We start from the raw sequence: 27,376 nt of genomic DNA on the forward strand, positions 1-27,376 counted from the left end.
CTGACGCAAACAAGCATCAGGTATGTTGGGAACATTAACCTGTCATGAGAAGAGCGTTCTCACTCGGCGAACGCGGCCTGGGCGGCGAAGAAACGTTTCAGATGCAATCAGTTTTTACCCCCAAAAGACACGCAGAAAAGTGTAAAATGAGTGTTTATTGGTGTCATTTTAGCCCTTTATTAAAGTGACAAGACAAAAGTTACTCACAACTTTTAAAACGAGCTACCCCGAAGTAGTGTAAACACACACACACACACACACACACACACACACACACACACACACGGTTGGTCACAGCAGACAAACAGCAGGTTGTACAGTCGATGAGGTGTGGCTGCTGGCGAGGCTGGAAGGCATTTACAAAACCTGCTGTGCAGGAACAACCAGGAGGAGCGTAAAGGTTCACTTCACACCAACAAAGAAACATTTTTTAATTTACCTCTGCTGGCACTTTGTCATGAAGTCGTTCTGATTCAGCCGCAGCATCTCTTAAATAAGCCTCCATGTTTGTCCTGGACGACCTGCAGCCTCCATGTTTGCACTGGAACTACTTTGTACAAAAGAAGCCGTCTGAGCTGCATTACTGTTTCTAAAAACAGAGACAGGACCAAACTTTGTTCAGCCTCACCTCTGCGACAGAAATCAAATATCACTTGATGCAAGCGAGTGTCAAACATCCTACTAAACAATAAAACCATAAAAGCTGGCAAACACAGCAGTTCCAGCTGCAACTATGTGACAACAAAAAGCCCTCATAGCAGACGTGATTTGCTCTTCGTTCCTTCAGATAAAAATCAACCTGACTACAGTCTGCACGGCTGCAGCTGTAAGCAGGCGGCGAACAGCTGGGAAGCTGACAGGAACATCACCAGTTCGTTCCAGTGGTGAATCCAGCAGCGCGGCGAACTGCTGGATCTTCTAAAATGTGATTTTCTAGTGAAGGAAGTTGATAGAAACAAGTGTTTTCTGGGGGTGGAGCTGTTTGCAAGGCATTGTGGGTAGTGCTGCATCCAATCGAAGAAAGTCTGAGGGTGAATGTGGTGTACAGCAGCTCCTTGTAAGGTCTTCAGAGCAGGTGTGCTGAGGGACGCATGTGACCGAGTCCTCCGACTGCTGTCCTACCTGCTGGTGTAAGCTGTGGCCGTGTCTCCGTCACCCATGTCCACTTGTATGAGGTGAGGGCGGTCGTAGGCCAACACTTCCTGTTCCTGTTGCTGCTCCTGCTCCCGTTCCTCCAAATACATCGAGAGACACTCTGTTTTCTCGGAGTCTTCAGAGTCGTCCTCTGAAATCGACCTCAGCTCCTGGCTGCTGGAGTGTGTAGGATTTGTCTTGGTGGGATGTGTCCCCTCGTCCTCGGAGCTGACTGAAGAGCGTGAAGGGGGAATCACTACAACACGAGAGTAAACGGTGGGTTTAATCTTGTACGTCTGCCTCTCATCGCTGGGAGGGGACGGCTGTGAGGACAGAAGTTTGACACAACGGTTAAAATCACGACTAAAGCAACACAGCTGTCAGTGTTTTGTTGGTGTCATCCATTTGGACACTTTACCAGAAATTTGGGTAGAGGCTCGGATCTCATCGTCCAGGCCTTCACCTTCCAGATGAGGACAATGGCCACGCTCACCAAGAGGGCCATGATGGACAGCAGGATGATCAGCGTCAACCCGTGACCCCCTGCAGTCAAAAGGTGTGTTTTACTTAGTTTGATGATTTGCACCCAAGAGCCAAAGCAAAGACAACTTTTCAGACAATCTTTCAAAGCAGGTGCGTGTTGGGTAAGTTTGGTCCTGATGGTCAAAAAGTGATTTTAATAAAGTGGTTTGATTTTACTGCCTTAAAAGAAAAAGAGCCTTCTTGTGCTAACACACAGTGATACTCTGTCTTACCAAGACACACTTCAGCAGTGAGACAGCACAAAGCGACTCCGCTGAGCACTTCGTCAATAAAAAGAAGAAAATACTTTGGTGTCTGGACGTACAAACACTCAACACACGACTTCCTGAAACTCCGCTGGCTGTAACACCTCAGAGCAGACCGACAGCTCTGGCCTACAGAGTGTGATTTCCTGCTGCAGATTACTACATCCTTTTGCTTTTCATGCTGTGAGCATATTCAGCTGATTGCATTTTTACTGGAATAAGGCTTTGAAAGCAGGACTTTTACTCGAAGTGCAGTGAATTGGGGTCTGAATAAAGACGAACAGACACGTTCTGATGCAGGAAACTGCCAGTCAGTTCAGACCTACCAGATGACGGTTTGGGGCAGATTTTTTCAGTCTGTCTGAACAACACTTGGCCAACACCAATGCTGTCAAACAACGTTCCTCCCAGCGTGACGCAGTTCACTCCTTCAGGAAGTACGACATCACGCCTGCAGTTTTCTTCTGTCACTTTGCAGCAAAACTCTTTTTCTCCCTGAAAGTCAGAGCATAAATACTAAACATTGAATTTGTTTTTTATTGTATTTGCATATGAGAACATGAGAGTTATGGGAGCAAAAAGTGAAGCCCAAATATCTGTATCACCCCCTGGTGGCTGGCTGCAGTACAGCTCATAAGCTCCTCCCCCTCCATGTTAGCAGATGGGACACGAGTCAAACTAAAGACTCAAAGTACACGTCAAATAAGATTTTTCTGTCATTTTAAGGAGTTCTTATCACGTTGATGTTTGTTGAAGTGTTCATTTCTCTGATCATGTTTGTGGTAAGACAGAAGCAATTGGTAAGTAAACACACCCGTCCTCTTGACATCCTGGAGTTTGTACTTACGCCATCCCAAATGATGCTGAAACTAAAGCAGGCAGCACCCGACTTCTCAGCCTCCTTCAGTTCTCTGTAGAAGTAGGAGGGATTTGTGAAATTCACTGTGGCCTGCGACTCCTTCAGCTTCAGGTTCACAGGAGGGAAATCTAACCGACCTGTGAAGAGACGGTTTGGCATCATCTCCTTATTCACAGTGAAATGAGCACATTTTTCCATCCACACACGACTTACATGTCGTATCAACTGTCTTCATGTTGTTAAAGCTGAATGTTTTAGACTGGGCTGGTTCAGACTGCTTGTTTCCCTGTCTGGCCGTCACGGCGACGAAAAAGTTGTCCATGTAGTGGTCTTCAGATGACCAGACGAAGCGGCTCAGATCGAACTGACGGTCAGAGGTTTCATTCTCATGTTGCCTTAAACACAAGCAACAGATTAATCTTTCATCTTAAGAATTTAAAGCATGATAATCAAAAAATATAGTAATAATTTAATTTACATTTAATAACCAAAGCAAAGTCAGAATTCCTTGTTTTGGTCTTACCCATTAGCACCTATGAGGAACACCTTGAAGCTGGTCTCTGGTTGCTGTGTGCTGTATTCCCAGCTGACGATGACTTTGGTATTTTGGCAGCCCACAGTCACGTTTGTTGGAGGCCGAACTGCAAGTTAAAATGAAAAAGACCCACAAACGTACATGAAACTGCACATACCCTCATCACAAATCATAAGGACATTCAGTTCAGCAGTGAAGAGAAGACAGGAGATGTGAGCGGTGCACCACAAAGTCCACGTCCAGACTCCAACTGGGGGTTGGCATCTGGACGCCCTAGACGACAAGGGTTCCCACCAGAACAGATCTAGAGAGCGGACTGCACTGAAGTCTCCTCAGTCCTGATCCTGTCAAACGTGTTGTCAGGGTCCCACAAGACGGTTCGCTGTCATGACGTGCTAAAAGCACGTCGACCACATCAGACACCACGTCTGAGCAGCATGAGGTGTGGTACATACTTTCAACCAACCAACTCCCACAACACGCCTTTGGTGCCTCATCTTTCGCTCTTGATCGTAACAGTGGATGAACAACAACTGGTCCGTCGCGTACCGTTCTGGTTGTTGCTCTCCAGCATTCCTCCAGAGTCGGTTTCAGCCTACCGACATGCCAGACATCGCTGGAGGTCAAAGTAGGCCATAAGACAGGAAATCAAAGCTGTCTCACTGCGTCTTCGTCGGGTCAAAGACAGAGTCAAAGTATGGATCAGTCCTGGGTCCTTATCAGGACTGGCTGACTTTTACCGACCGTAAGAAAACCAGGAGCCCAGTAACTGCTACTCGGAAATTTAAATCTTGGTGTCAAAATTCAGAATAAGCAGTGATGCTTTATGTAACCGAGTGTAACTTTGAGGTACTTTCAGATCTCCGATACTTCATGTTTTAACTCCACTACATTTTGGATGCACACATTGTACATTTTACTGCACTAATAACTTTTTAGTTACTTTGTAGATTCAGGTTGTTCACTGTTGACTGGCTGTTACTGGTGACACAAGCACCTCAGAACTGTACTACAGTGCAGTACTACTGCAGTTACTTTCCTCCACTGCCAATGTGTGAATATTGTGGAGAAAAAATCACTAAAAGTTCACAGATCTTTGAAAAGGGTGGATAATATTGTTTATCACAACCACTTTGGGTAAAATGTACCATTCAACCAAAACCAAAGGAGTTATGGTGTCTTTAAGATGAAGATTTAAGGCTGAGAACCAACCAGGAAAAAAAAAATTCACGCAAATGTCTGTCCACATACTTTTGTCCATTTGATGAACCCGATTCGTTTTCAGTCTTATCTCTAATCAGTGTGTCGTCCACGTATCTGATCAGACACACCCCAGCAGCAAGCGCTTTGACCTTTGTGTTACAGCGTCAAGAACGTCCACATGACAACACAGTCTGGAAAGTTTCAGGCCCAGTCTGTCATGTTGCTCAGAATACCAAGACGACAAACCCCCGAGTTCACCTGTGCAGGAGGAGCAGGAAGTGTGACCATATTTGGACGCGTAGTTCAGGGAAAACATCACATGCTAAAAAAGCCCAAAACCCAACACGATAACATTCAGGGGAAAGCAACCACAGCCGTGACTCACAGTCAGAACTGTTTCACCTGTGCTGGTGTGTCCGCTGACCAGCTGTAATCACATGACTTATTTCAAAATGTAGCTCATTAATCTTTAAATCACAAGGGGGATTTTGCTCGTTTAAATCAGCAGCACTTTCAGTGTGGAAAAAAAGGAATAAAAACTCCCATCATTAAAAACAAATATTAACCAAACTGGCAACCTGAGTGGAGTAAAGTTTTATGTCGTGGTATTTTAATGACACATAATCCCGCCCCTGTAAACACATTTCTGCCTGTTATCTGAATTTCAGTCTGTGTTATTTCAGTGCCACAGGAAACATCGACAAAGTCTGATTTTGAGCAAAACGACAATAAAACATCCAGCGCGTTTGGATTTGACTTCATATTCTCACATGCATTTATGATCTTTATCGAATCAGGCAGCAGCTCAGGCAGATTATAACCTCCATTTCAAAAGAGTGAAGTCAATCACAGGAAGGACTCAGCAAACACGTCGAGGAGTTCATTAAAACACGACAAACATTACAAACACCAGCTGGCACAGGCAGTGAGAACCTTGTGGCCTGAGTCAAATCTTCAGCCGGTGTTCATGGTTCAGCAGCTGAAGTGAATTCAGAACAAAAAGCCAAGTTTGACTTCTAACTTCGGTGTCAGTTGTTGAATGTGAAGTTTGAATGGCAGATTTCGGACTGTTGTTGCCCGCTTTGTGGTCTCACAGTAAGTAACAAACCTGAAGCGTTTGAGAAAGAAAACTGGGACGACCTCCAGCAGGACCTGCTCGCTCACTCACCTGCCAAAGCTGAAGCTCCGCTGACCAGAAGCAGCAGGGCCGTGAACGCACCGTCCCGCAGCAGCCGCATGTTCAGGTCTCCGGAGTGTCCGACAGCCCTTAAAAGTCCCGCGGTTCTTCTCAGCACCGAGCAGCCCAAAGGAAACGGACACAAAGCCAACGAGCCTTCGTCAGAAACACTTCAGAAACGTTAGAAAGTCAACGCGTGAAGTTTCCACGGGTTTCCTTTGTCATTTCGACGGGGGGGAAACGTCTGTGAGAGAAGATTCACGTCAGGAGACAAGTGTGTGTGTGTGTGTGTGTGCGCTCAAACAAATCAGTCATAGTAACTTGCTCAACCTGGAAAAGCACCTTGATGACGCGACCGGAAATAGTAAAACCCGCGGGTCACCTCTCCTCCCCCAAAATGAAATTCAGAAGAAAACAATTAACTAACTAACTAACTAACTTTCTTTGCACTAACGTGACAAAGAAAGTTTGATGTCTGAGCATCAGTGAGGCGGGAAACTCGTGTGTTCTCAGGGAGGCCCGCGTACACCTCATCTGTACGATTTAATAGTTTTAGTAAATGTACTCAAAATTAAGCTAATAAATTATCCAAGAATAGCAGTGTAATCAGAAAACAGCAAGCGACGCCTAAAAACCATAACGAAGTTTATGAAAATAATCAAATGTAGATTAAAATAAGTAGGAACTTCGTAGATGTAAATATATTTGACAACTTTATTGATCTGTGTGATGTTTTTGATGAGCTTCTTTCTCTCCTGCACCATAAAAAACCCCCAAATTATTAAATTATTTCACAACTCACGAGTGAAAATCAGCTTGTGTTGTGAACCATTTTATTTTCCGGTTGTGTTGATTGCGCAGGTGAATGAGCTCACGATGAAAGCTGGTGTCTGTCGCCCCCTACAGGTCACCAATGAGAGCGCAGCCCGCGCGCTTTTCTGATCTGTTTTTCCCTCCTGTTTAAATTCACGTGATAAATCCTGTTTGTATTTGTGTGTATCTTTAAAAATCTGATCTTGGTGACTCTTTAGTTCTTATATTAAACAAATGAACTCGTCTTTCCTTTCATCACGTAAACACAAAGTTGGCTTCATTCCAATGCATGGAAATAATTTGTGTATTGATTAAACCTGATTAAATCGTGTGTGACACATTAATGTCCCTCCAGCTTATTTGAAAGCACAGCTTCTCTCTCTTTGTGTGTGTGTGTGTGTGTGTGTGTGTGTGTGTGTTTATCACACTGTGCCAACAGCGTCCGACTTCAGCAGAGTGAAAAGCAAAGCCTCTTATGGGATTACAGCTGCAGTCTTTTACTGAGGAGAGGAAAATATTCTCCCAGGAAAATCATCTCAGCACAGAAATATTACAAAAGATCAAGTACAAAGCACTGCAGGACGTTACGCTGAGACTACTGCAAGTAGTCAGAGCAAAAAGCTTAAACGTTTGTGGCTCGTAACAAAAATGAGCAGCATCTGGACGTCATGTTTCTAAACTTCTCACGAGGTTGAACTTCAGGAGGAGTTCACCTGAAGGGGCCAAACTGCCATATAAAATACTTCAGTCGAGCTGCTGCGGCTGAGCAGTAAAACCTGTAACAGTCCAGTAATGTCAGACGCTGGAGGAAAACTCCTCTGACTTTTGATTCTGTAAGTACATTTTACTGACGACGCTTCTGAATGCAAGGCTTCACCTCGTAATGGAGTATTTTTACTTTACGTAAAGGAACAGCCACCCAAAAAATGAAAGTTCACTCATTACCTCCTCAATCCCCAGTTGATGGGGGCTACAGGGAAGATTCAAATCAGTTTGGGGTGTCTGTTCTTCTTGGATTTGGATTACGCCCTGCGAGCTGTGTGGATTCATTTCATTTATTTATTTAGGTTATTTTATTCCATTTAAAAACAAGCTCCCGGTTTCTTCTTGGGGTGAACTGCTCCTTTAAGTAAAGCTGCTGCGCTTCTTCCAGCAACAGTTGGTCAACATCAGGAATACAAATGAAATGTCACGTCAGGGCGGCGGGATTACTCAGGCCGCCATCAGTGGTGTCACGACAGGTCTGACTCCTACCCATGATCCTCCTCTGCACGCTCGGACCCGCTCCTCGCATTTCTGCCCACTCAGCTCGCCACGTGAGGAATAATTACAGCCGTGCGCCTGGACGGTAATCCTGCAGGGACAAATCAACCCGCTGCCCCCCCTGCTGGGTCGCCTCCAGACAGATGTTGAAGCCCACAGCTGGAGAGGAGACATCTTTGCATCGTGAGGAACAACATGTGGACGCTGAGGACAGGGAGGACGCTGGACGCTCTCTGATGACCCGACCTCGACGTGTGGGAGGAACAAAGTGGTGCTTCGGTTCCCTTTCACTGCAGTCAGTGCAGGTCCTGAATAAAGTCCATGGATGAAATGCTGAGAAGAAACTCATCAGGTGTTGCTCTCCAGGTTGTTACGTGTGGACGTGGACAGTCGAGTCCTCTCAGGCCGAACTGAGAAAAACGTTTCTTTGCGGAGCTGAAACACAAAATGTCCGGCCTGAGTCTGTTTGTCTGTCTGTACGATCACACACTCATCCTCATCATCTTTAAATCCCCCGACTGAAGCGTGTTGACTTGAGGATTTAAAGCCACTGAGGGAAGCTTCTGCTGGTTTGGGGGGAAGCGAAGCGTCGGCTTCATCAGGCCTCGTAAGCTTCTGTGTGAAGTCGGACGGAGGTTTAAATCATCTGATGCTGCTGGCGTCGGCCACAAAGTGCAAACGAATGAAGCCATCAGAGAAAGGAGGGTCGCTTTTGGTGAAGCAGACGTGAAAGATCGAGAAGATCAAAGCTTTGGATTCAGCTGAGCTTTTTATTTGTCCTCTGCAGGAAGATGTTGAGGTGACTGTAAAGATTCAGCCTGAACTTGGAAATGCTTTGATAAAACATTTGGACTCGCGGTGAGGAGCTCAGGCAGAACTTTGCTTTGTGCATATCACAGCACAACACGCGTCACATGTTCACACGAGCTGAATTTACCCTCAGGAGCTGCAGGCCAGTGAAACCGCCACCAAACAGCCACCAAACAGTCTTCAAACAGCCACCAAACAGCCACCAAACAGCCTTCAAACAGCCACCAAACAGCCACCAAACAGCCACCAAACAGTCTTCAAACAGCCTTCAAACAGCCTTCAATCAGCCACCAAACAGCCTTCAAACAGCCACCAAACAGCCTTCAATCAGCCACCAAACAGCCACCAAACAGCCACCAAACAGCCTTCAATCAGCCACCAAACAGCCACCAAACAGCCTTCAAACAGTCTTCAAACAGCCACCAAACTGCAGCATTTTAAAGGACACGTTGGGAGATTTTCCAGCCTGTTGGTGGCCACTAAAAGACGGTCATTTCAACAAGAAGAGAAGATGCTTACAGACCACATGCTTTAAAAGCAAACCTGATCCTGAGTGTGTTTGTGGTCGAACCTGAGCAGACCTGAAGACGACACAACAGAAAACTGAGGCGTAAAGTTTGAACTGAATCTCAGCGCCAACATCACTGCGTTATTTTGTTTTGTTTGTTCTGAGCGGTGGGAACGCGGCGACCTTCCATACGGCGAAACGTGCGCATAAAGCTCGTGTCTAATCCATCCTATAGATATTTAATCAGAAAATGTTTTCAGGTATTTTCTCTCTCAGGCAAAATTTCAATCAGGATTAATGCAAGGAGGCTGCACGCTAACAGCTGAGGCTGACACACACACACACACACACACACACTCAGCAGATGTTTGACACCCTCAGCTGTGCACACCTCACTGACCTGCAGGCTGCACAGAGAACAAACACTCGTGTGGAAGGCCAGAGGTCGAATGTAAAGGAGTCCTGCATCTGAAGGGCACTATACGGACAAAAGTATTGAGACACCTGCCCATCACACCAACAGGGACTTTAATGACGTCTCATTGTAAACACACAGACAGCTTTGCAGCTCTAACAGCTTCCACTCTTCTGTGAAGGCTTTCCACAACATGTTGGAGTGTTTCTGTGGGAATTTGTGCCCATTCATGCAGTAGAGCATTTGTGAGGTCACACACTGATGTTGGACCAAAAGGCCTGGCTCACAATCTCCGTTCCAGTTCATCCCAAAGGTGTTGGATGGGGTTGAGGTCAGGGCTCTGTGTGGGCCAGTCAAGTTCTTCCACACCAAACTTTTATATTAGAGTGAATATTTGTGACTTTTGCATGAAGAAAAGAAGACGATTTTGCATATTTTCATGCATTTACTTTACTAACATCTCTAGCTGGTAGATCAGAAAGACGCCTTTAAAAGGACCAAATCCACAAGACTTACTGACATGGCAACAAAAACCCAAATGCAAACAATCAAGAAACTAAATTAATTCAGTTCAGTTCAGTTTATTTATATGGTGCCAATTCACAACAAGAGTTATCTCATGACACTTTCCAATCAGAGCAGGTCCAGACCAAACTCTGTAATTAAACTGTAATACAGAGAGCCCAACATTCAGCACTTCAACAGTGATGAGGAAAAACTGCCCTTTAGAAGGCAGAAACCTCAGAGCAGACCCCGGCTTTACAGCACAGCCCTATGTAATGTACACACACACACACACACACACACACACACACACACACGCACAGATGTATAACAGATGTGTTATTTTACAATCAGTGTGTTTCTTCCTCAAGTTTGTTCCACGTGCCCTGAGATTGGATCTGACGTTGAGTCCCACCTTTTTCTGTCACCCAGCTTTACTGGCACACAAACTGGATCCACACGCACGCACGCACACACACACACACACACACACACACACACACTATGATACAGGGCGGCTGTAAATCCCATCATTGGCCTGAATCCTGTTGCTCTGCTGCATGTGTTGGCATGTGAGCAGCTGCTTAGCTCCCAGCCCCTCCCATCAGGCCCCCCCACCTCACCCACCTCCCCTCCCCTCCCTCCCCCCCTCTGCTCTGCTGGACAACAATAACAACTGGATGCTTCAGTCGATCATCACCATCGATTTACTCCACAAACACACATCTCTCCCGCCGCCAGCATCCCCTGTGCGTCATGCGCGTGCTCCTGGAGAGCAGCTGGATGAGGTTCGGACCGGCCGGCCGAGGCTCCTACGACTGGGTGACGGGCTCACCTTCGACGCAGGAGAAGCAGGTGAGCGCGTGGAAAGCGTGTGGATTTAAAGTGAATCCCACTGACACGCTGCGTGTTTCTGCTGCTTTCAGGGCTTAGCTGTAGCTGCTGACACATTTCCACACACTTTCAAGTCAAACCAAAACATCTTAAAAAGCCCGTGGACATTTGAAAAACACGCGCGAAAGATGAAGCAGCCAGGTGCGCTCACCGGACTCGAACCTTCGAACCTCAGGTGGATCGTGACCTTCCTGAAGTCCTGACCCTGTTTCTGTGTCCGGGGTGTTTGGGCTCCGTGTTGTGTGCGTGGATCATGTGATATACAAAGTCCCATCACGGGGTGTCAGTGGTGGACGTTGACTGAAGTTCAACTCGGCCTTTCTGACTTAAACTCACCTGAAAACGCGTTTCCTGTTTGACCTCGTCAGCTTCACTGACTTCTGTAAATATGAGCTTGTTCTGACGCCAGCAACAGGTTGGGACAGGTGCCGCGACAGGTGAGCAGCTTGCCAGGTGACAGGTGAGGATGTCACGAGCGAGTCAAGGATGTTTGTGAAACCGTCGTAGGTGAACGCGGTTTGTTTACAAATGATTTCATCACCTGTGCTTGAATGTTTTCATTTTCAAGTCTCTGAGGGGGTTTTTGGACCTTTTCCTGCACTGACAGCTTTAGTTAAATCAGAGATGATGACCTGAAAGACGTCTGATGACGTCATACAACACGAAACCCCCGCCAAAAGCAGCGTCCACTCGGGTCCTTCTGCCACAGGGTTCAAAACCGTTTGTTGTTCGTTTATCAGAACTTTGTTTTTCCCTTGTGATGTCAACTAAAGATCAGGTTTATTGACAGCTGATTTGCAGCAGCACACCTGTATCCTGCCGTGTGACGTCTGCTTTCTGAGCGTCAGGTTTTGTTGGATCTGCTTCATGCTGGTGCTGAATTATGATTTTTGACACTAAACAAGATGAAATGAAAGCTGAAAGAGGAGAAGCAGTCAGGTGTTGTGCTCAGCACTGGAGACCTGCCTGTTTCTTCGTGCTTTTTCCAGACTCTGAGGACATCAGCACTTGGTACTGAGGGCAGCTGAACCACACTCAGACGGATTGAGAATTAAAACGGTCCCCTCCTGCTGAGAGTCTGCAGGGTGCTGGGTCATCCGGGCAGCATTAACTAATTGCTAGAAAAAGGGAGGCAGGGGGAATTTGGGACACCGAGCGGCGTAAACAGCAGCGCCACATGTTGTCCTCTCACAGCTGGAGGGGTGCAGGATCAGCCTTCATGTCTGGATCAAACACTCACTTGTAAGCACTGCAGACTTACAGCTGTTCCTTCTCAGAGGAGCTCTCTGAATCTGGAGCACATTCATTCATTCTGCTGTGAAGCTCTGACTGATCTCTTACTCTGGCAGGGTAAACCCCTTTCAAAAGAAATCTCCCTCCGTCCTGGTTTGTGACGGAGCAGACACAGTTTGTCTGAGACGCTTCACTCTGGTTTGATATGATGTGGGGTTTGAGTGGCAGATCAGCTCTGCTGTATGCAAGCGTTGCTTTGTTTCACCGTAGGAGTTTCTGAACAAATCTGAAGGTGTGAAATAAACAACCCACAGATTTAAACTGAACAGTTTGATCTGGTTTTCTTAAGAGAAGCGTTTCGGCTCAAAGAGTGACAGTCCTAACTGCTGACCTTCAGCTGACTGTGTCTGAAGTCAGCTCCATGGTAGGTCATCTGATGGTATTATAACATCACCAATACAAACAAAGGCTGTGATTCCTGCTGCTCTTCCCGTCAGCGTCAGCAGTGGCCAGCTAGCTTCACTATGATTTGGCTGGAGCTAACAAGCTAGCATTTCAGCTTTGTAGGTTAGCTAGCTCGACGCTACATCACGCTTCTTTGCTCTGATTAGTTGTCCCATCGCCTAAATACTGACAAATATTTCCTGAAATCAAGTCCTTCTTTTTGATCTCCAGGGCTACAACTGGAATGGGTTGGACCTGGGAGAGGACAGAAAGTCTGAGCTGGTGGTCTACGTTGTCCTCCCGGTCGTCTCCGTCCTTCTGCTGGCTCTCCTGGTCGGTTTGATCTACCGCCGGTGCTCCCGCAGCAAGCTGAGCCTGGCCGACATCATCACTCTGGACCTCCAGGACACGGAGAGCAGTGCAGAGTTTCTCTCCTCCCTGACCAGGAACGCAGAGCGCCACACCAGCACCAGCTCCGACGGATCAGACGGGGTCTTCGTCATGGTCTACCTGCCCCCACCCTACGAGGAAACGCTGACTAAGATCACCCGTGCCGCCAGCCTCTCCAGCTCCAAAGACGTGGAGTCGATAAAGATAGAAGACCTGGAGGCCAAGCTGTGTCCCGAGCTCAAGTCCAGCGGCCGATTTGTGTGAAAAGACATTGTAACTCCAACATCTGGTGTTTTTATAACTTTGTTGTCTGTAAATTATACTTATGTAATTATCAATCAACTCTGCTGCAGCTATCCAGATCTTTTTAGTCTCTTTTAGCTCTTTTTAGTTTTGGTTTTGCAGTAAGCTCCACCGACACCCACATCAGCCTCGTTTCCAGCATTAACAAACCAACTATACACCCCCTGCACAGCAGCAAACAGCTCACATCATGGATCATCTGGCAGCTAAAGAGCCAGACCTGACCCGAAGGAGACCGAGTGGACACCACCAGGACCGGTGAAGTTGCTCTGGATGTGTGTGTTAGCTTGTGTTGGAGTTGTTCTGCCCTTTACTGTCCAAACATCAATAAATAAAAACAGTTTTAAAGGAGTCACATGTAGTGTTTTACCATCATTTAATAAAGTTTTGAGACATGAGTAACATTACTGAAACGTTTGACCTCATCAGCCGTGTTTGGTTTGAGTACAGCTGAGGCTGATGGGAAAGTCTTAACAGTATTGAAAAGATATCCATTTTGGCCTCATGGTGGTGCTATATGACAAGTCATCCTGGTTGGGACGTGCATGTCTCAGCCAAATTTGATGGTAATCCACGGTCGTGGAGACATTTCACTGACGCAGAGGTTTTCAGAGTGTTCGGTGGGCGTCCACCAGGGGGCTCCAAACAGCATCAGGGGAGGCTCAATGAATGGAAGAATTTCACTGTTTTTCCGACTTTCCAAGGGTCAGAAACTAATGTATGCCTGACAGACATGTCTGAAGTCAGGATGTCTTGGCTCACTTCTTCAGTGTCTCTGGCAACTGATTCAGTTATCTTTCTTCAGATCAAACAGATGGGATTTGCTCCATTTGGCGGTGAGCTAAACACACCCACTCACTGCTGAACTGCTGGCTTTCAACGTTTACTTGTTGTTTTTCGTGAGGGTCGCTGAGAGGGTCGTATGGCCTTTGGTACAACGCTAGATGAGTCGCTGGTGTTGTAATGAAGAAGCCCACAGATGCGAGCTCTGCGTGGCTGTGTCAGCAGGGACGTTGGCGAACAGAAATAATCAAAGGCCCGGGTTAAGGGGCTGTTCTTGGCCACCTGACCACGACTGATCTATGGGATCAAATCGCATAAGTCAAAGTCAGTAGAATTCGATCCACGGGAATCACGAACATCTCGACAAACTTTCATGTAAATCTGTCAATTAGTGGGGGTCCTGCAGACAGACAGACAGACCTTGAGATTCTGCCAGCTGAAAAACATCCAAGGAGACAAAACGGACACCAAACATCACGTGGCTTGTCCTGATGTGGGACGTCAGTGTGATTTGTACGTACAGCCATGTATAAACTGCGTGGGTCGGACTGGGACCAAAGCAGGAGTCTGAGGGAATCATCGTCTGAATGAGGAAGGTAAGTCTGACCTCTAGTGGTGACAAGGCGAAACAACACCGTCTCCGGCAGTATTATGATTTTTGACACATTTAATAATGTATACATGTGGGCTGTGTAGTTTTCAAAACTGGAAATCAGTATACTGTGTATTTAATGGTGATATTTGTAGAAATGTTCATTGTGGAGCCACTAAATTATCTTGAAACTCGTAAAATCAACCCTACTTTTGAAAATAAAAATAAAGATAGTACATGTTTAGGCAGGTGATCATATTGACACTTTTAATAAAGGTTGTAGCTAATTAAAGGTCCTCATGCTGAACATCCATTGTGTCAGCGAGGAGAGATGTCGCTCTTCTTCTTCTTTGAGTTCAAGCTCATTAGGAAACTGCATCGTTAGTCCGTACTTTAGTCACTTTTTTTAAATGTTGTCGGACAAATTTAATTTTGGAATTATACACACAAAAACCAAACAACAAGTGCAACATGCTTCAATTTATTATTGTCATAAGTCACTGGCCTCTCATTTGGGAGAAGATTAATCCCTCCAGCTATGGCAGGAAGTGAATTTAGATTACAAGCATTCAGCGAAGTACTCAGAGGCATTTTTGTCTCTGCAGCCTCTCTGGTAGATGAGCCTGATCCTGCAAATAAGAACAAGAGAGCAGCACACATGTTGTTTCCTGTTAAGCAAAGTGACTGTTTTCATTTCAAAATTAAATGGACAAAAGCAGCACATAATGACCGTACTTTCAAAAACGTGAAGATATTAACTCACATTTTCTTTAACTCCTCCCAGTGTGCTGCTCCAAAACCGTTGTCACTGTGAAAATATTCAGAGTAGAAACACACGAGAGTTTAGTTCCTAACCGAATCACAGACTCTGAATCTTTTTCTTCACGTTTTTCAATTTGACCCTTTAGATGCCACAGAGTCTTCTGTCTCAGGGTTCTTTTCAAAGATCGAGAATCTTTATCAGTTCAGTTAACAATAAGCAGAGTGAGTTAATCCGATCAAATACGTGAGAAAAACATAAAACAGGCGAAACTGTTGTTCAATAAAGTGAACAAACATCAACATACAAAACATTCTGAGTGAACTTACACAAGATTGGTGAAGATCTGCAACAGGCAGTTCATGTCGTCATGTATGTCGTCATCAAGCAAGTCTGAAATGAACAGTTTGGCAGTTTGGCAAAGTTAAAACGCAGAAAACTTGAAACGTTTACACCAGAAGAGAACACACTCCAACTGTGACTTAAAATTTATACTCAAAAATAAAATTTGCCATTGAAATCAAAATTTTGGTTGAAAAAAGAAAAAACCGAAACACTTGAACTGAAAAAAGTTGTATTGCAGTTGAGATCAAATATGACTTTTTATTTGAATCATTTGTTTACTGTATCTCGATGTGTTTTCATTGAGAATCTTCTGATTGGAGTTTCTTTGCTTCAGGCTACAGCTAACACCTGTAGGACCGACACACTGGACTCGAAGCGAACTCGGACCGAGACTCACCGTTGCAGTCCATGTCACAGATGTTGGGCGACGGATTTGTGCCGTCGCTGCAGACCAGATGATTGCTGAGCTGGAAAAGCCCATAGAGGGTCCAGACCGCATCGTCGTCATGTGGAGTCCCGGTGTTGGACTGAGTCCGCCTGGCGTGCCGTTTGTCCCGGATGTTCCTCTCCCTACTGTTCTCCCCGCTGTGATGTTCTCCCGACTCGGAGGTCAGCTGGTTGACCGCGCTGGTGTTAAAACCCGATGCCACCTCAGCGTGACAGACGACTGAAGGCAAAGGAGAGAAACAGAAGTGACAGATCTCATTATCACCCCAGACTCTCAAGTGGAGGATAAATGAAAAGTTTAACCTGCTGGTGGTGTTAAATGAAAAGTTAAGAGATCTTCAAAGTGTTCACAGTCCGTCCTGCAGGGAGCCTGAACATTTGTGGTCCTTTAGTTGTAGACAAACTGTGCAGAAAAGCACAACCACGACCAGAGAAGGTCCTAAATGACACCTTTTCAGATCAGTTCATGATCCCTGATCCTCCTGAGACTTGGGTTACGCTGAGCTGAACGGCTGAGACATTTCATGCTTTTCTTCCTGTTGTTTTTACACATTTTAAAACAAGTCCCCAGCTATTCTGTAGACTAACTTCACCCAGCTTTCCATCAGCTCGGGGGTGAGGAGATAATGACTGAATTTTCCTTTTTTGAGTGAACTGTTTCTTTAATTTAACTGCTGTTATCCAACACATGATTGTAGAATGAAGCTCAGACTTATTCACTCAAACTGATGAATAAATAATCAATATGTTTTCTGTACCGCGACAGCAGCAGGTACCTCTGGGCTGCGGCTGGGAAATCAGCCAAATCTGTTATCCCCTGAAATTTTTCTTCCAGTTAGTGAAATATTAGACACTTATTTTTCTAAACCATAATATTATGTTTGTAACAGTTACAGCTGGTACTCACTCTTGGCCACTAAGTTCTCCACCGTCAGCCCCTTCCGCTTCGCCTGCTCCGGCAGGTCACCAATCACACTTGTCAGTTCATCCCTCAGTTCACATTTGGACACAAGTCTTCCTTCAGTCAGACTGCAGCCCAGCGCTGCCAAAAGAAACAGCAGAAGTGCTCTCATCTCGACTCTTTTCTCTGAAAACTCGTGTGGCATGAGATATATATAAAGTGTCTGCAGAGCCAAAGGTGGCCAACATCTTTTATTGTCCTCACAAAAGGGCCACTCCCTTCAGCCTTGTTGTGTCAAATCTCACGCCTCACTTTGGGTTTCTGAGCACCAAAGAGGTCGGAGGAGGAAAAATGACCCGTCTACGTGAAAACATCTTTTCTCATTTACAGGTTACGCCTTTGTCCCGATGAAAAGGCCCGGGCGTTAGGCTAAAGACCAGATAAGGTGAAGCAGTGTGTGTTCTCACGTCACCATAAGACACTTAAAACTCCAGAAGATCGCATGTCAGCACCGACAGAGTGTGTGTGTGTGTGTGTGTGTTTTAAATATCAGGCCATTGGTTTCCTGAGCACAGCTATCATGTTCCAACAAAGTCCAACAATGGAGGAAGCAATATGAAAGAGAAGCAATACAGCAACATGGAAGATGAGCAGAACACAGTGAATAAGTGAATAAGTTTTCCATGAAAAACCCCCACTCGTCTCATCTCATCTCGTCTCGTCTCATCTCATCTCATCTCGCATTAAAGATGCATTAATCAAACAACAAGACCTTTCATGCTGTGAAAGGAAGAGAACGTTGTGTGAGAAGCCAATGAAAAGTCTACTAAAACTGCTGAAAGGTTATGTGAATTAACCACAATTCAAGTACTGCACATTATTAATGTATTTAATTTACAACTATTTAATTTGTGAGTCTTTTATCTGCCCTCTTGGATGCCTTTGTGGTAGGTGAAACTTGATGAAGGCCTTTCAGTGAACAAAGCTTTCTGTCCTCTGGTGTCCCTCAGATGGCCTGAGTCCTCCTCTGGGAGGCTGGACTCAGGCTGGGACCATCAGTCTGTGTCCACTTTGGTTCAAACACTGACGTTAACTTTAACCAAAATCATCCAATTTGTTTATAACCAAATACCTGGAGAATTAATGATTAAACTAAACTACAACATGCTTTGTGTTCAGTCCTGGTATTGTAGTATTTTAGCATTTTTAGCATGCTAGCAAAAATGAACTGAAATGAATTGAGACTTGTTAATCCCACCACTGTTTCTGCCTTCTTTCTACTCAATGAGAAAATTAAGGAATTATGGACTTTAAGTTTGAGATTTATGTTTATTAAAGGAGTCATGGCTTCCTTTGAAATGCTCACAGATTTTACACCACAGTTTCAGAAGTTCCCACTTTTCTTCAGCCTGTTACTACATGTGAAATAAAATCCAGGTGTTAACCGGCTTGGCTTTGTGCTGTCATGTCCAAGAAACAATGTTAAGTTGATTTAATCAGTTTTTATCTCATGTCTGTGTTGTCTTGTGATTTCCTGTTTTATTTTTTCACTACTTCCTGTTTGTGTCTATTTGTCCCTTTGTCTGTTTTCCCTCCTTTGGGATTACCTGTCTCCGCCCTGATTGTTTCCACCTGTGCCCTTACCTTGTGTGTATAGTCCTCGTCTCCCTTTGTCCTGTGCCAGTTTGTCTTGTCCCTTGTGTCAGACATCCGGCGTCATCTCCGTTGCCAGGTCTTGTTGTTTTGTTACTTTGTTCTGGTGATTTTCCATTTGTTTTCTTAGCCAAGCTTCAGCCTAGTGAGTGAGTTTTTCTTCCTTGGTTCAGTTTAGGTTTTTTTCCCGTGTGTAGAGTGATTTTACACTTTATTTTGAAACGTTGAGAGTCGTGCATTTGGGTTCAGGTCCGTCGTGACGTGCAGTTATTGTTACTATGAATAAAAGCTTCCCATGTAACACATTAGTTAAAGCAAGAGATGTTTATTGAAAGATTTCAGCACAAGATACAAGAATCATTCTCTTTATTTTTCTCAGTAGGAAATAATCACTGATCAAGAAATTATTCAAATCATTGCGATACATTGTCGTCTTAAGTCCAGGTTCTGGTGATTTTGGGTGTGGATTCACCACAGACAGACTAAAATGACTTCAGTCAAGTCATGTCACTGATTCATTAATGAAAAAACAAAATGTTTCACAGAGTGTGTGAGATAGGGAAGCGTTTCAGAGCAGACGGGTCTTCGCTGTAGGCGTCCAGCAGGTGGAAACCGTCTTCTGGTAGAAGCTCATTTGCAACCTCTGAACAAGTTTTGGACGTGATGACACACAGGAGGAGCCGTCTTGAAGAGCAACCTGTTTTTAATGAAGAAAAGTACAACAAATTGCTAAGTCAGCAGTTGCTGGTTTAATTTCTCTTGGCCTTTTATTACTCTTTGCCATTCAATGCCTGCACTTCTGTTTTGCTTGTTCTTGATCTTTGCTAGCTGGAAGACTTCCTGTACATGAATATACACTTGAGTCTTCTTGATATGTATATGAATGCAGTATTCAGCAGGGGTACAAAGCTAACTAAAATCTTCTGGCTTTTACTTGTCCAGGAAAGCAAGGCACAGGACGTCCACATAAAAGTTTAAGAAAGTTATAATATTTTTTTAAAGTCTCTTGGATGTAAATGTCAAACTTTCTGGAAACCTCTGGCCATTTAAACAACTTTAAAAGCAAGAATATAACCCTGTATGCTAACCTACGTCTGTAACTCAAGGTCCACTTCTTTTTTTAAAAAAAACAAAAAGGTTTGTGACAGGATTTCATGGTATTCAACACACTGTGCTTTTGGCTCAGCATCACTGGCTGACATTACAAATCCAAATTTAATATATTCAAGGTTGTATTTCCTCTTTTCTCTTTCAGAAATGATCCATTTTGTGTCATAAGGGAAAGTTAGCAAGCTAACGGTGGAAAAGCACGTTTGTCTCTCCTTGATGATGCGTCTTTATTGGTGGTGATATTCAACTGTAACAGACTTTTGAAATTTTAATTTGCCTTTTTTTATTTATGTGAATTCTTGAGCGCATTTAGAGATAAAAAAATGGCTGGCTTTGTTGCTTTGTCACGGCTCACTGGTTGAGATTAGCTGTACTAACTCACCACCAGCAGCTAGGCTAACTGTGATGCTAATCATGCTAGACATGGCTGACATACCAGTCATTAACCCATCTGAGTAGCACATATGCACAATTGCATTGCTCATCTGCCAGACAGCCAGACAGGGAAAACCACAGCTTCAGTAAGAAATATTCATTTAAGTTTTATAATGACTATGATTACATTATACTAATAATTATTTTGTAGTAACGTAGCATTGGTTTCAATATCCATATTACTGTTCGCAAATATCTGTAAAATTGTATTTTAATGATTTGGCCAATAAAGGCCCTCTGAAGTGAAAGCAGAACTGTACTACGACAGGCACCCACACATCACAGGTCAGTCACTGGCAAATGAAATGATAATCATTACATTATTAAACATGAATCAACAGTTTAACCGAAGTTCTGCACTTTGTTTAAATCGTATTGCTGTACTTAGCTGTCCAAGATGGTAATCAAATCACAGACAAGAATACGGTGACAGTATCTAAGCAGGCTGTACGGTGCTGTACATGTACAGGTGAGTGTATGCATGTGTGCTGATACGAAGTATTACTTTACTGTACAGAAACTTACCACCAGTAACCAGAGTTCACAAAGCATGCAACGTCGTCCGTGATGTCGTCGTCGGTGAAGGCTTGAGGAGACAAAGGGGACAGTTATTAATGTGCAAACCATCAGTGAATTCTCTTTAATCTGTACATCTCCAGGTTCAAACTCTCACCTTGGCAGGATGTACGGCACACGTTTCTGGACGGGCGATAACCAGAATTGCAGAAGTATTTGTCAGACAGCTGGAAGACCCCGTAAAAGCCGAGGGATGTATGCCTCCTCTTGGGCTTCCTGCGAGGCACGTGTCGCTTCTCACGTTCCCCACCTTCCTCTTGGCTCTCTTCGTCCTCGTCGTCCATCCCGCTGTCTTCCTGCTCCAGCTCCTCCTCGCCAAACTCGTCCTTTCCCTCACTCAACAGTTCCTCCAGGCTTCTCTCCATCTCTGTCATGTCCGACTCCTCGCTGGACGTATCAGCCTCTCGCTTTCGTCTGGCCAGAGTTGTACGGGTGGTTGTTGGTGTCGTGGTTGTTGGTGTCGTAGTTCTTGGTGTAGTGGTTGTTGGTGTCGTGGTTGTTGTAGTGGTTGTTGGTGTCGTGGTTGTTGTAGTTGTTGTTGGTGTCGTGGTTGTTGGTGTCGTGGTAGTTGGTGTAGTGGTTGTTGGTGTCGTAGTTGTTGTTGGTGTAGTGGTTGTTGGTGTAGTGGTTGTTGGTGTCGTGGTAGTTGGTGTAGTGGTTGTTGGTGTCGTAGTTGTTGTTGGTGTCGTGGTTGTTGGTGTCGTAGTTGTTGTTGTAGTGGTTGTTGGTGTAGTGGTTGTTGGTGTCGTAGTTGTTGGTGTCGTAGTTGTTGTTGTAGTTGTTGTTGGTGTCGTGGTTGTTGGTGTCGTAGTTGTTGTTGTAGTTGTTGGTGTCGTGGTTGTTGGTGTCGTAGTTGTTGTAGTTGTTGTAGTTGTAGTAGTTGTAGTAGTCGTAGTTCTGCGTTTGCCAAACACCCTGACCAGCTCAGTGTTCAGACGGGACTTCAAGAACACTTGACAGGTAACTGCAGCAAAACCAATCATGCAAGCAGGACGCAAACAAGGAAGAAGAAGAGAAGAGAAGAAGAAAGGGAGATGAATTCAGTGCATTGAATAGACGAGAGAAGAACTCTCACTCTTCTCTGTGGTCCACTGACAGCTAAATGGTTTTGTGACTTTCTAACACTCAGGACGCCCAAATCTCAAAATGTTTTTTAGCCTCACCTATCTCAATGATCCTTTGCTTGAATTTTTGCAGCCGTTCGGGCAGAATGATCATCTCCTCAAACTTTTCTTTAAGCTCGCATTTAGAGACGATCCGGGCCTCAGACAGGCTGGGCACCAGAACCGCCACAGCCAACACCACCAGCAGCCCCAGCTTCATGTCAGCAGCTTCTGCGGGGAAAAGGAACAAATTACAGTGGATTGAAAAGGATGGGATAGAGTGACACGCTCTGTGTGCCTCATCCAGTGCAAACTGATTTCACTTGGAACCAATTTCCACTGGAAGATAACAGGACTTTTTAAAGGCCTGAACAGGTGATCAGTGTGCAGTGAACAGCGCCCTCTGGTGGCGAGAACAGCTTCTGTTAATGAAAAGTCAAATGGGGTGAAAGAGCAAAAGAACTGCAGAACTGAGAAACATTTCGTAAACAGGACCATTAATCAATAATGAAAACATCTCCTCTACCAAGACGCATTATTGCCAGACAGTCAGTGATTCCATCAGGAAGGAAGTCCGAGTGAACAATAGGTCTTATCTGATTGCATTTTTAAAACATTTTTCTTAACCAAATCTGTCTCCAATTCAAGTGGAAATAATTTGTGAGGGTTTTTGCAGCTTAAAAGTGTATTTACAAAAAGCATGTTTTTACAGAAGAGCTTTTTATTTCTTTTCTCTACAAAGTCAGATTAACTGATTTTCATCAGTTATGTGCAGATACAGTGAGCAGAGGCAAATCACTTGTTTATGGACACGTTTTGACTAGTTTTTTTGTTAATTGATTTGATTTATTTTATTATCTCTGTTTGTCCAGCATTAAACAAATGATAAATAAAAACATCAATCAATTAATTGCCATAATTGGTAAGGTATATATATAATTAAAATAGATCTGACAATATGGAATTAGAAATCACAGCAAAAGAAAGGCGAAGAAAAGACGTTTCCTACCACTCGCGGTGTCTCTGTCCTGATCGATGCTCGTCCGTGTGTGTGGGTGTTCGTGTGTTCGTGTGCACACACACATGTATGTGAGTTTATATACCACAGCTTCACTCTGGACAGACCTGTTTTACTGGTTGTCATGGTTTCTGACCTGACTTCCTTGAAGGAAGTGGGAAGTGGGAACTTGTCAAAGTCATGACTAAGCAACCCACAAAGAGTGCTGTGATCATTGTGATCATTATGAAAACATGGATTCATTTTTTTGATTGATCAACGACGCCTGTTCATCATGTTTACAGTTTGTTTTCCTCATCGAACGACAGCAGCAACGAGCCAAAGCAGCTGCAGTTCAGAGCTTTGAACTGACTGAAGCTTGTGGAGTCGGAGTACGAGCTGCTCGGGACCGGGACGCTTTAATTTAACATTCATTTTAATTTTAATGTGACATTCTCCATCATATGACACGGCACTTTTCCACAGTAAAGGAACAGTTCACCCAGAAATGACAATTCAGTCTTTATCTCCTCACCCCCACCACCCCTGATGGAAAGTTTCTCCTCCCACAAAGTGTTTTTGCAGCTTTACAGACAAAAAACAAACAAACAAACAAAACTATTATGTTCTGTTACTTTTGGATTACCTTAATACCAAATGTGCAAATAAAGACAAATTTGTACTGTGATTTTACTTCTGAACTGAAAGTTTGTATCCCCACAGACCTTCTCAGCTGGCCTGGTCAGATACAAGTGGTGGTGATGGTGGTGGTGGTGATGATGGCTGTAGTGGTAGTGGTGGTAGTAGTAGTGATGGTGGTGGTGATGGTGATGGAGGCGGTGGTGATGGTGGTGGTGGCTGTAGTGGTATTGGTGGTGGTGATGGTGGTGGTGGTGATGATGGTGGTGGCTGTAGAGGTGGTGGTGGTAGTGGTAGTGATGGAGGTGGTGGTGATGATGGCTGTAGTGATGGTGGTGGTGATGGTGATGGAGGCGGTGGTGATGGTGGTGGTGGCTGTAGTGGTATTGGTGGTGATGGTGGTGGTAGTAGTGGTGGAAGTGATGGAGGTGGTGGTGATGGTGATGGAGGCGGTGGTGATGGTGTGGAGAGTTTACTACAACCGGGTGTTTTGTTGCATTTCTGACCTCTTTCTAACCAAGTGATTTTAGCTAAACCAGCTCAGCCACAACACGACATGAAGAGCGAGCAACATGAAGACATGGCAGCGAGTTAGCAGTCAGCCGAGTTCGTGTTGATTGTGTCGTCCGTATTTTAGAAAGTAACACGGACAAAATAACATCTTTTCTGCTCTCAGGTGCACACGGAGCCAAATCTGCTGCTCTGCTTTCTGTTTCAGCATGAAAACATGCGGACTGACCGGGTCAGAGTGACACCCGCGCTAAGCTAACGAGTTAGTCCGGCTTATGCAATCCAAACACCCTCACGTGCACGCGAGCAGGAAGTCTGACGGGTCTCAGAGAAAATCAGTCCCGATGACGTAAATTTCACTTAAAGAAAAACACTTTTTATTGATGCATCTTGACTTGTACTTTGACATGAAGCGAAGTCACGTCTCAGACTTTAAGTGTTGTTACACAGCACGAGACCACACCGTGAGAGTGGCGTTTAGGTTTGTTGTCTTTGAGTGTCCTCTGGGCCGTGCACGCGCCTGATACTCCGTACGCGCCACCCGCCACCCACCACCCAGTGATGCTCTGGGTGGCTGTAACGACCCGCTGCGGGGACTTCCTGTCAGCGTTTCCCCCCGCAGCTTTCAGCTTCCAGGATGCTTTTTATTTCCCCATCTGAGAAAATTAAATTCGCACAGGAATTTGGCCTCCGTAAGCTTCCTTGGCGAGGACGGTCGTTAGTGAGCTTTCCTCACCACAGCGGAGCCGTGTGACGTCCACTCCAGGTTGTCCGTGGACCTGAAGCTCCACATCAGCTCCACATCAGCTCCAGTCTTTTCGTCACTGTGATGAAATCAGCCCTCAGCAGCTTGTTATGACTGTGAGAGCTGATGTGCTGATATGAGCTCTCATTGTTGGCGGGGTCGTCGCCACGTTTGGGTGAGCAGGAGGGGCCGAGCACGAAGCCCTGAGGGACTCGGCTGAGCCGTGACTGTCAGTCCAAAGTGCGTTGCGGAGTGACGTCACCGTGCCGGTGCCAGGTCTTACAAACTTCCTCCGGCCTGTCACACTGTAGCTTATTGTTCAGGTATAATCGGTCTTTGTGGTCATGATGATCCGGTTCTTGTCATCATAAATCAAAAGGCTGACTGCTGAACTATGAACGCAGCAGATTTTCAGTCCAGAACAGAGACGGGCTTCAGGTGAACGTTGGTGTGCGGGAGTATCGGATGTTTTTCCTTTTGTCAGGTGACCTTTGGAGGAAAGTATGTCTCAGCCTCTGTGCTGCAAAAAGTCACAATATTTTTACTTTGTAGGATGGCGAAGGACTGGCCCAGCCGCCTCTGCGTCTGTCGGCCTGGTGAAGGGTGAGCTTGGTGAGGTAAATTCACAGCATGTAAGTGAAAGGTACGTTAAAACAGCGCAGTTTGCGCAGTTTGCCTGCACTGTTTGCAGTAACGCCCCTCTCGGTGGATTTCCCTCCCGCCGGACCGGTTGGCCGTGTGGTTTGCAGACTCATGCCGGTCATCACTTTCAGTCCCACACAGTGCGGCTCTTTGTTCGTCGTCTCTGTGACCCGCTGACCTCAGGCCTCGCAGGCTGACACACACCTGTACGGCAGCTCGAGCACACCTGCTCAGGTCTGAAGACAGAAATCAGCTTCACCTCAGGGCCCTCAGGAGCCGAGTCCACCTGCTGCTTCAGAAGAAGAAGAATCACTTTATTGGCAGTATATATATTTCTACACACACACACTGAATTCATCTTCTGCATCCTTAGTTGAACACACACATGCAACACCTGGCAAATTACACACAGTGAAACACACACAGGAGCAGTGGGCAGCATCAAGCACCCGGGGGGCATATTGGGGGTTAAGTGCCTTGCTCAAGGGCACATCAGCCGGCTAAAGGAGGGGGGGGGCGCATTTTTTCGCATTAATCACTCCACCACACCCAAATTTTTCCTGTCCATCCAGTGGGGGAATCAAACTGGTGACCCTCCGATCACAAGCCGCTTCTCCAACCTCCAGGCCACGGCTGACCCCAACTGACTCACCTGTCAGGTGCAAACTGGGTCGCCAACTGACGGTCGGTCGTTCGGCTGATTGCTTTCATCAGTTAGTCATCACTGACCTGAGAAAGAGTTTTAATCTTTAAGCAGATTCCTCTCGGTGTGTGTGTGCTGTTTAACACACACACACACACACACACACACACATATTTAAGTTATAAATATGAAATAAGATATGCTCACTGTTCAGATCAGTTGAACACAATATTTATTTAAACATCCTTGATTTCATTTTACAGCTCTAAATCTTATCCACACACACGCAAATTGAATTTTTAAAAAAGTTTTCAGTTTAACAAAGACTTCGAAAGCTTTAAAGTTACTGTGATATAATTTAACAAACTCAAAATCACGTGGAGTCACAGCAAATAAACGACAAATTGGCCAATGAAAGACATAAAAGAATAAGCATGAGGATTTTTGTTTGTTTTCACATTTATTTGCTCATTTCTGTTGATAATTGTCTGTATAATTGCCTTTCATATCTGTTGTCTTTACGTGTTAAAGACACTTCATGTGTCCGCAGCAGCACGTCGTAACATCAGACGTTTAATCTGCAGACAGAATCAACTTTAAAAACCTGAGATCAGCGGGGAGCCGCTCAGGTGAGATGACGTCACCGATGACGTCAGCGTGGTGTGTCTCCACTCTGACTGAACAAAATGTTGTTCAATCAGTGATGAGCTCATGTATTCCCGAACAGAGACCAGAGCTGTGTGTGTGTGTGTGTGAGAACATACCATGACGCTTTGTTTCCTCATATCCACAGCTGCCAACAAGCATCCAAGGACAATGAGAACAAATCGCCTTTGTTTGAACTCACCTGCCTGATTTACCTGAAGCAGGTTCTGTGGCTGTTACACAATGCAGAGTTCAGAGCTGGCATTACTTCCTGCTGTGAGAATGAAATGAAAATGTCGCTGACCACAAGTAACCACAACACATGAGCACGTGGCAGCTCGTAAACTAATCTTCAGCACTGAAAGAGGCTGCTTAAAGTCTTTAATGGAGAACATCAGGTGGTGATTTAGTGCTGCAGTGACATTGTTTAACCACAGGGGGGCTCTGCTGTGCAGATAAAAATAAATGGAAAGATTATTATAAATAAAGATAAAGAGATATTACTTGAATAAAGTATTAATGCTAAAGTGATGGGAAAATGACTAGGCAGTTAAAATACAATTAAAACTGAAAAAAA

At 45.0% G+C, this 27,376-nt stretch overlaps 4 protein-coding genes and 1 long non-coding RNA gene across 5 annotated transcripts; 1 reads left to right on the forward strand and 4 right to left on the reverse strand.

The window, feature by feature from the left end:
• Positions 1-140: 140 nt before the first annotated feature.
• Positions 141-6,085, reverse strand: ifngr1 (interferon gamma receptor 1). Its single transcript, XM_046375452.1, has 7 exons — positions 5,688-6,085; positions 3,305-3,422; positions 2,995-3,176; positions 2,770-2,918; positions 2,249-2,417; positions 1,553-1,677; positions 141-1,457 (listed from the first exon to the last, which is right to left on the reverse strand). The coding sequence occupies exons 1-7, from the start codon at positions 5,755-5,757 to the stop codon at positions 1,119-1,121; spliced, it is 1,152 nt and encodes a 383-aa protein (XP_046231408.1). The 5' UTR covers positions 5,758-6,085; the 3' UTR covers positions 141-1,118.
• A 4,576-nt stretch (positions 6,086-10,661) lies between these two features.
• Positions 10,662-13,801, forward strand: LOC124051798 (small integral membrane protein 28-like). Its single transcript, XM_046375476.1, has 2 exons — positions 10,662-10,864; positions 12,812-13,801. Exons 1-2 carry the CDS (start codon positions 10,766-10,768, stop codon positions 13,232-13,234), a joined length of 522 nt encoding a protein of 173 aa, XP_046231432.1. The 5' UTR covers positions 10,662-10,765; the 3' UTR covers positions 13,235-13,801.
• On the reverse strand, positions 13,633-14,612 carry LOC124051805. The gene is made up of 2 exons (XR_006841880.1): positions 14,477-14,612; positions 13,633-14,353 (listed from the first exon to the last, which is right to left on the reverse strand). It is a non-coding gene; the product is annotated as an uncharacterized LOC124051805 (long non-coding RNA).
• Positions 14,613-15,113: 501 nt separating this feature from the next.
• LOC124051789 (lysozyme C, milk isozyme) lies at positions 15,114-17,306 on the reverse strand. Its single transcript, XM_046375463.1, has 5 exons — positions 17,108-17,306; positions 16,151-16,420; positions 15,738-15,801; positions 15,412-15,456; positions 15,114-15,277 (listed from the first exon to the last, which is right to left on the reverse strand). The coding sequence occupies exons 1-5, from the start codon at positions 17,304-17,306 to the stop codon at positions 15,208-15,210; spliced, it is 648 nt and encodes a 215-aa protein (XP_046231419.1). The 3' UTR covers positions 15,114-15,207.
• Positions 17,307-19,063: 1,757 nt separating this feature from the next.
• LOC124053507 (integumentary mucin C.1-like) lies at positions 19,064-23,136 on the reverse strand. The gene is made up of 5 exons (XM_046378740.1): positions 22,988-23,136; positions 22,039-22,209; positions 20,973-21,839; positions 20,825-20,885; positions 19,064-19,451 (listed from the first exon to the last, which is right to left on the reverse strand). The coding sequence occupies exons 1-5, from the start codon at positions 23,061-23,063 to the stop codon at positions 19,385-19,387; spliced, it is 1,242 nt and encodes a 413-aa protein (XP_046234696.1). The 5' UTR covers positions 23,064-23,136; the 3' UTR covers positions 19,064-19,384.
• Positions 23,137-27,376: the final 4,240 nt, after the last annotated feature.

Source organism: Scatophagus argus, chromosome 2 (assembly GCF_020382885.2).
Source record: "Scatophagus argus isolate fScaArg1 chromosome 2, fScaArg1.pri, whole genome shotgun sequence".
NCBI lineage: Eukaryota > Metazoa > Chordata > Actinopteri > Scatophagidae > Scatophagus > Scatophagus argus.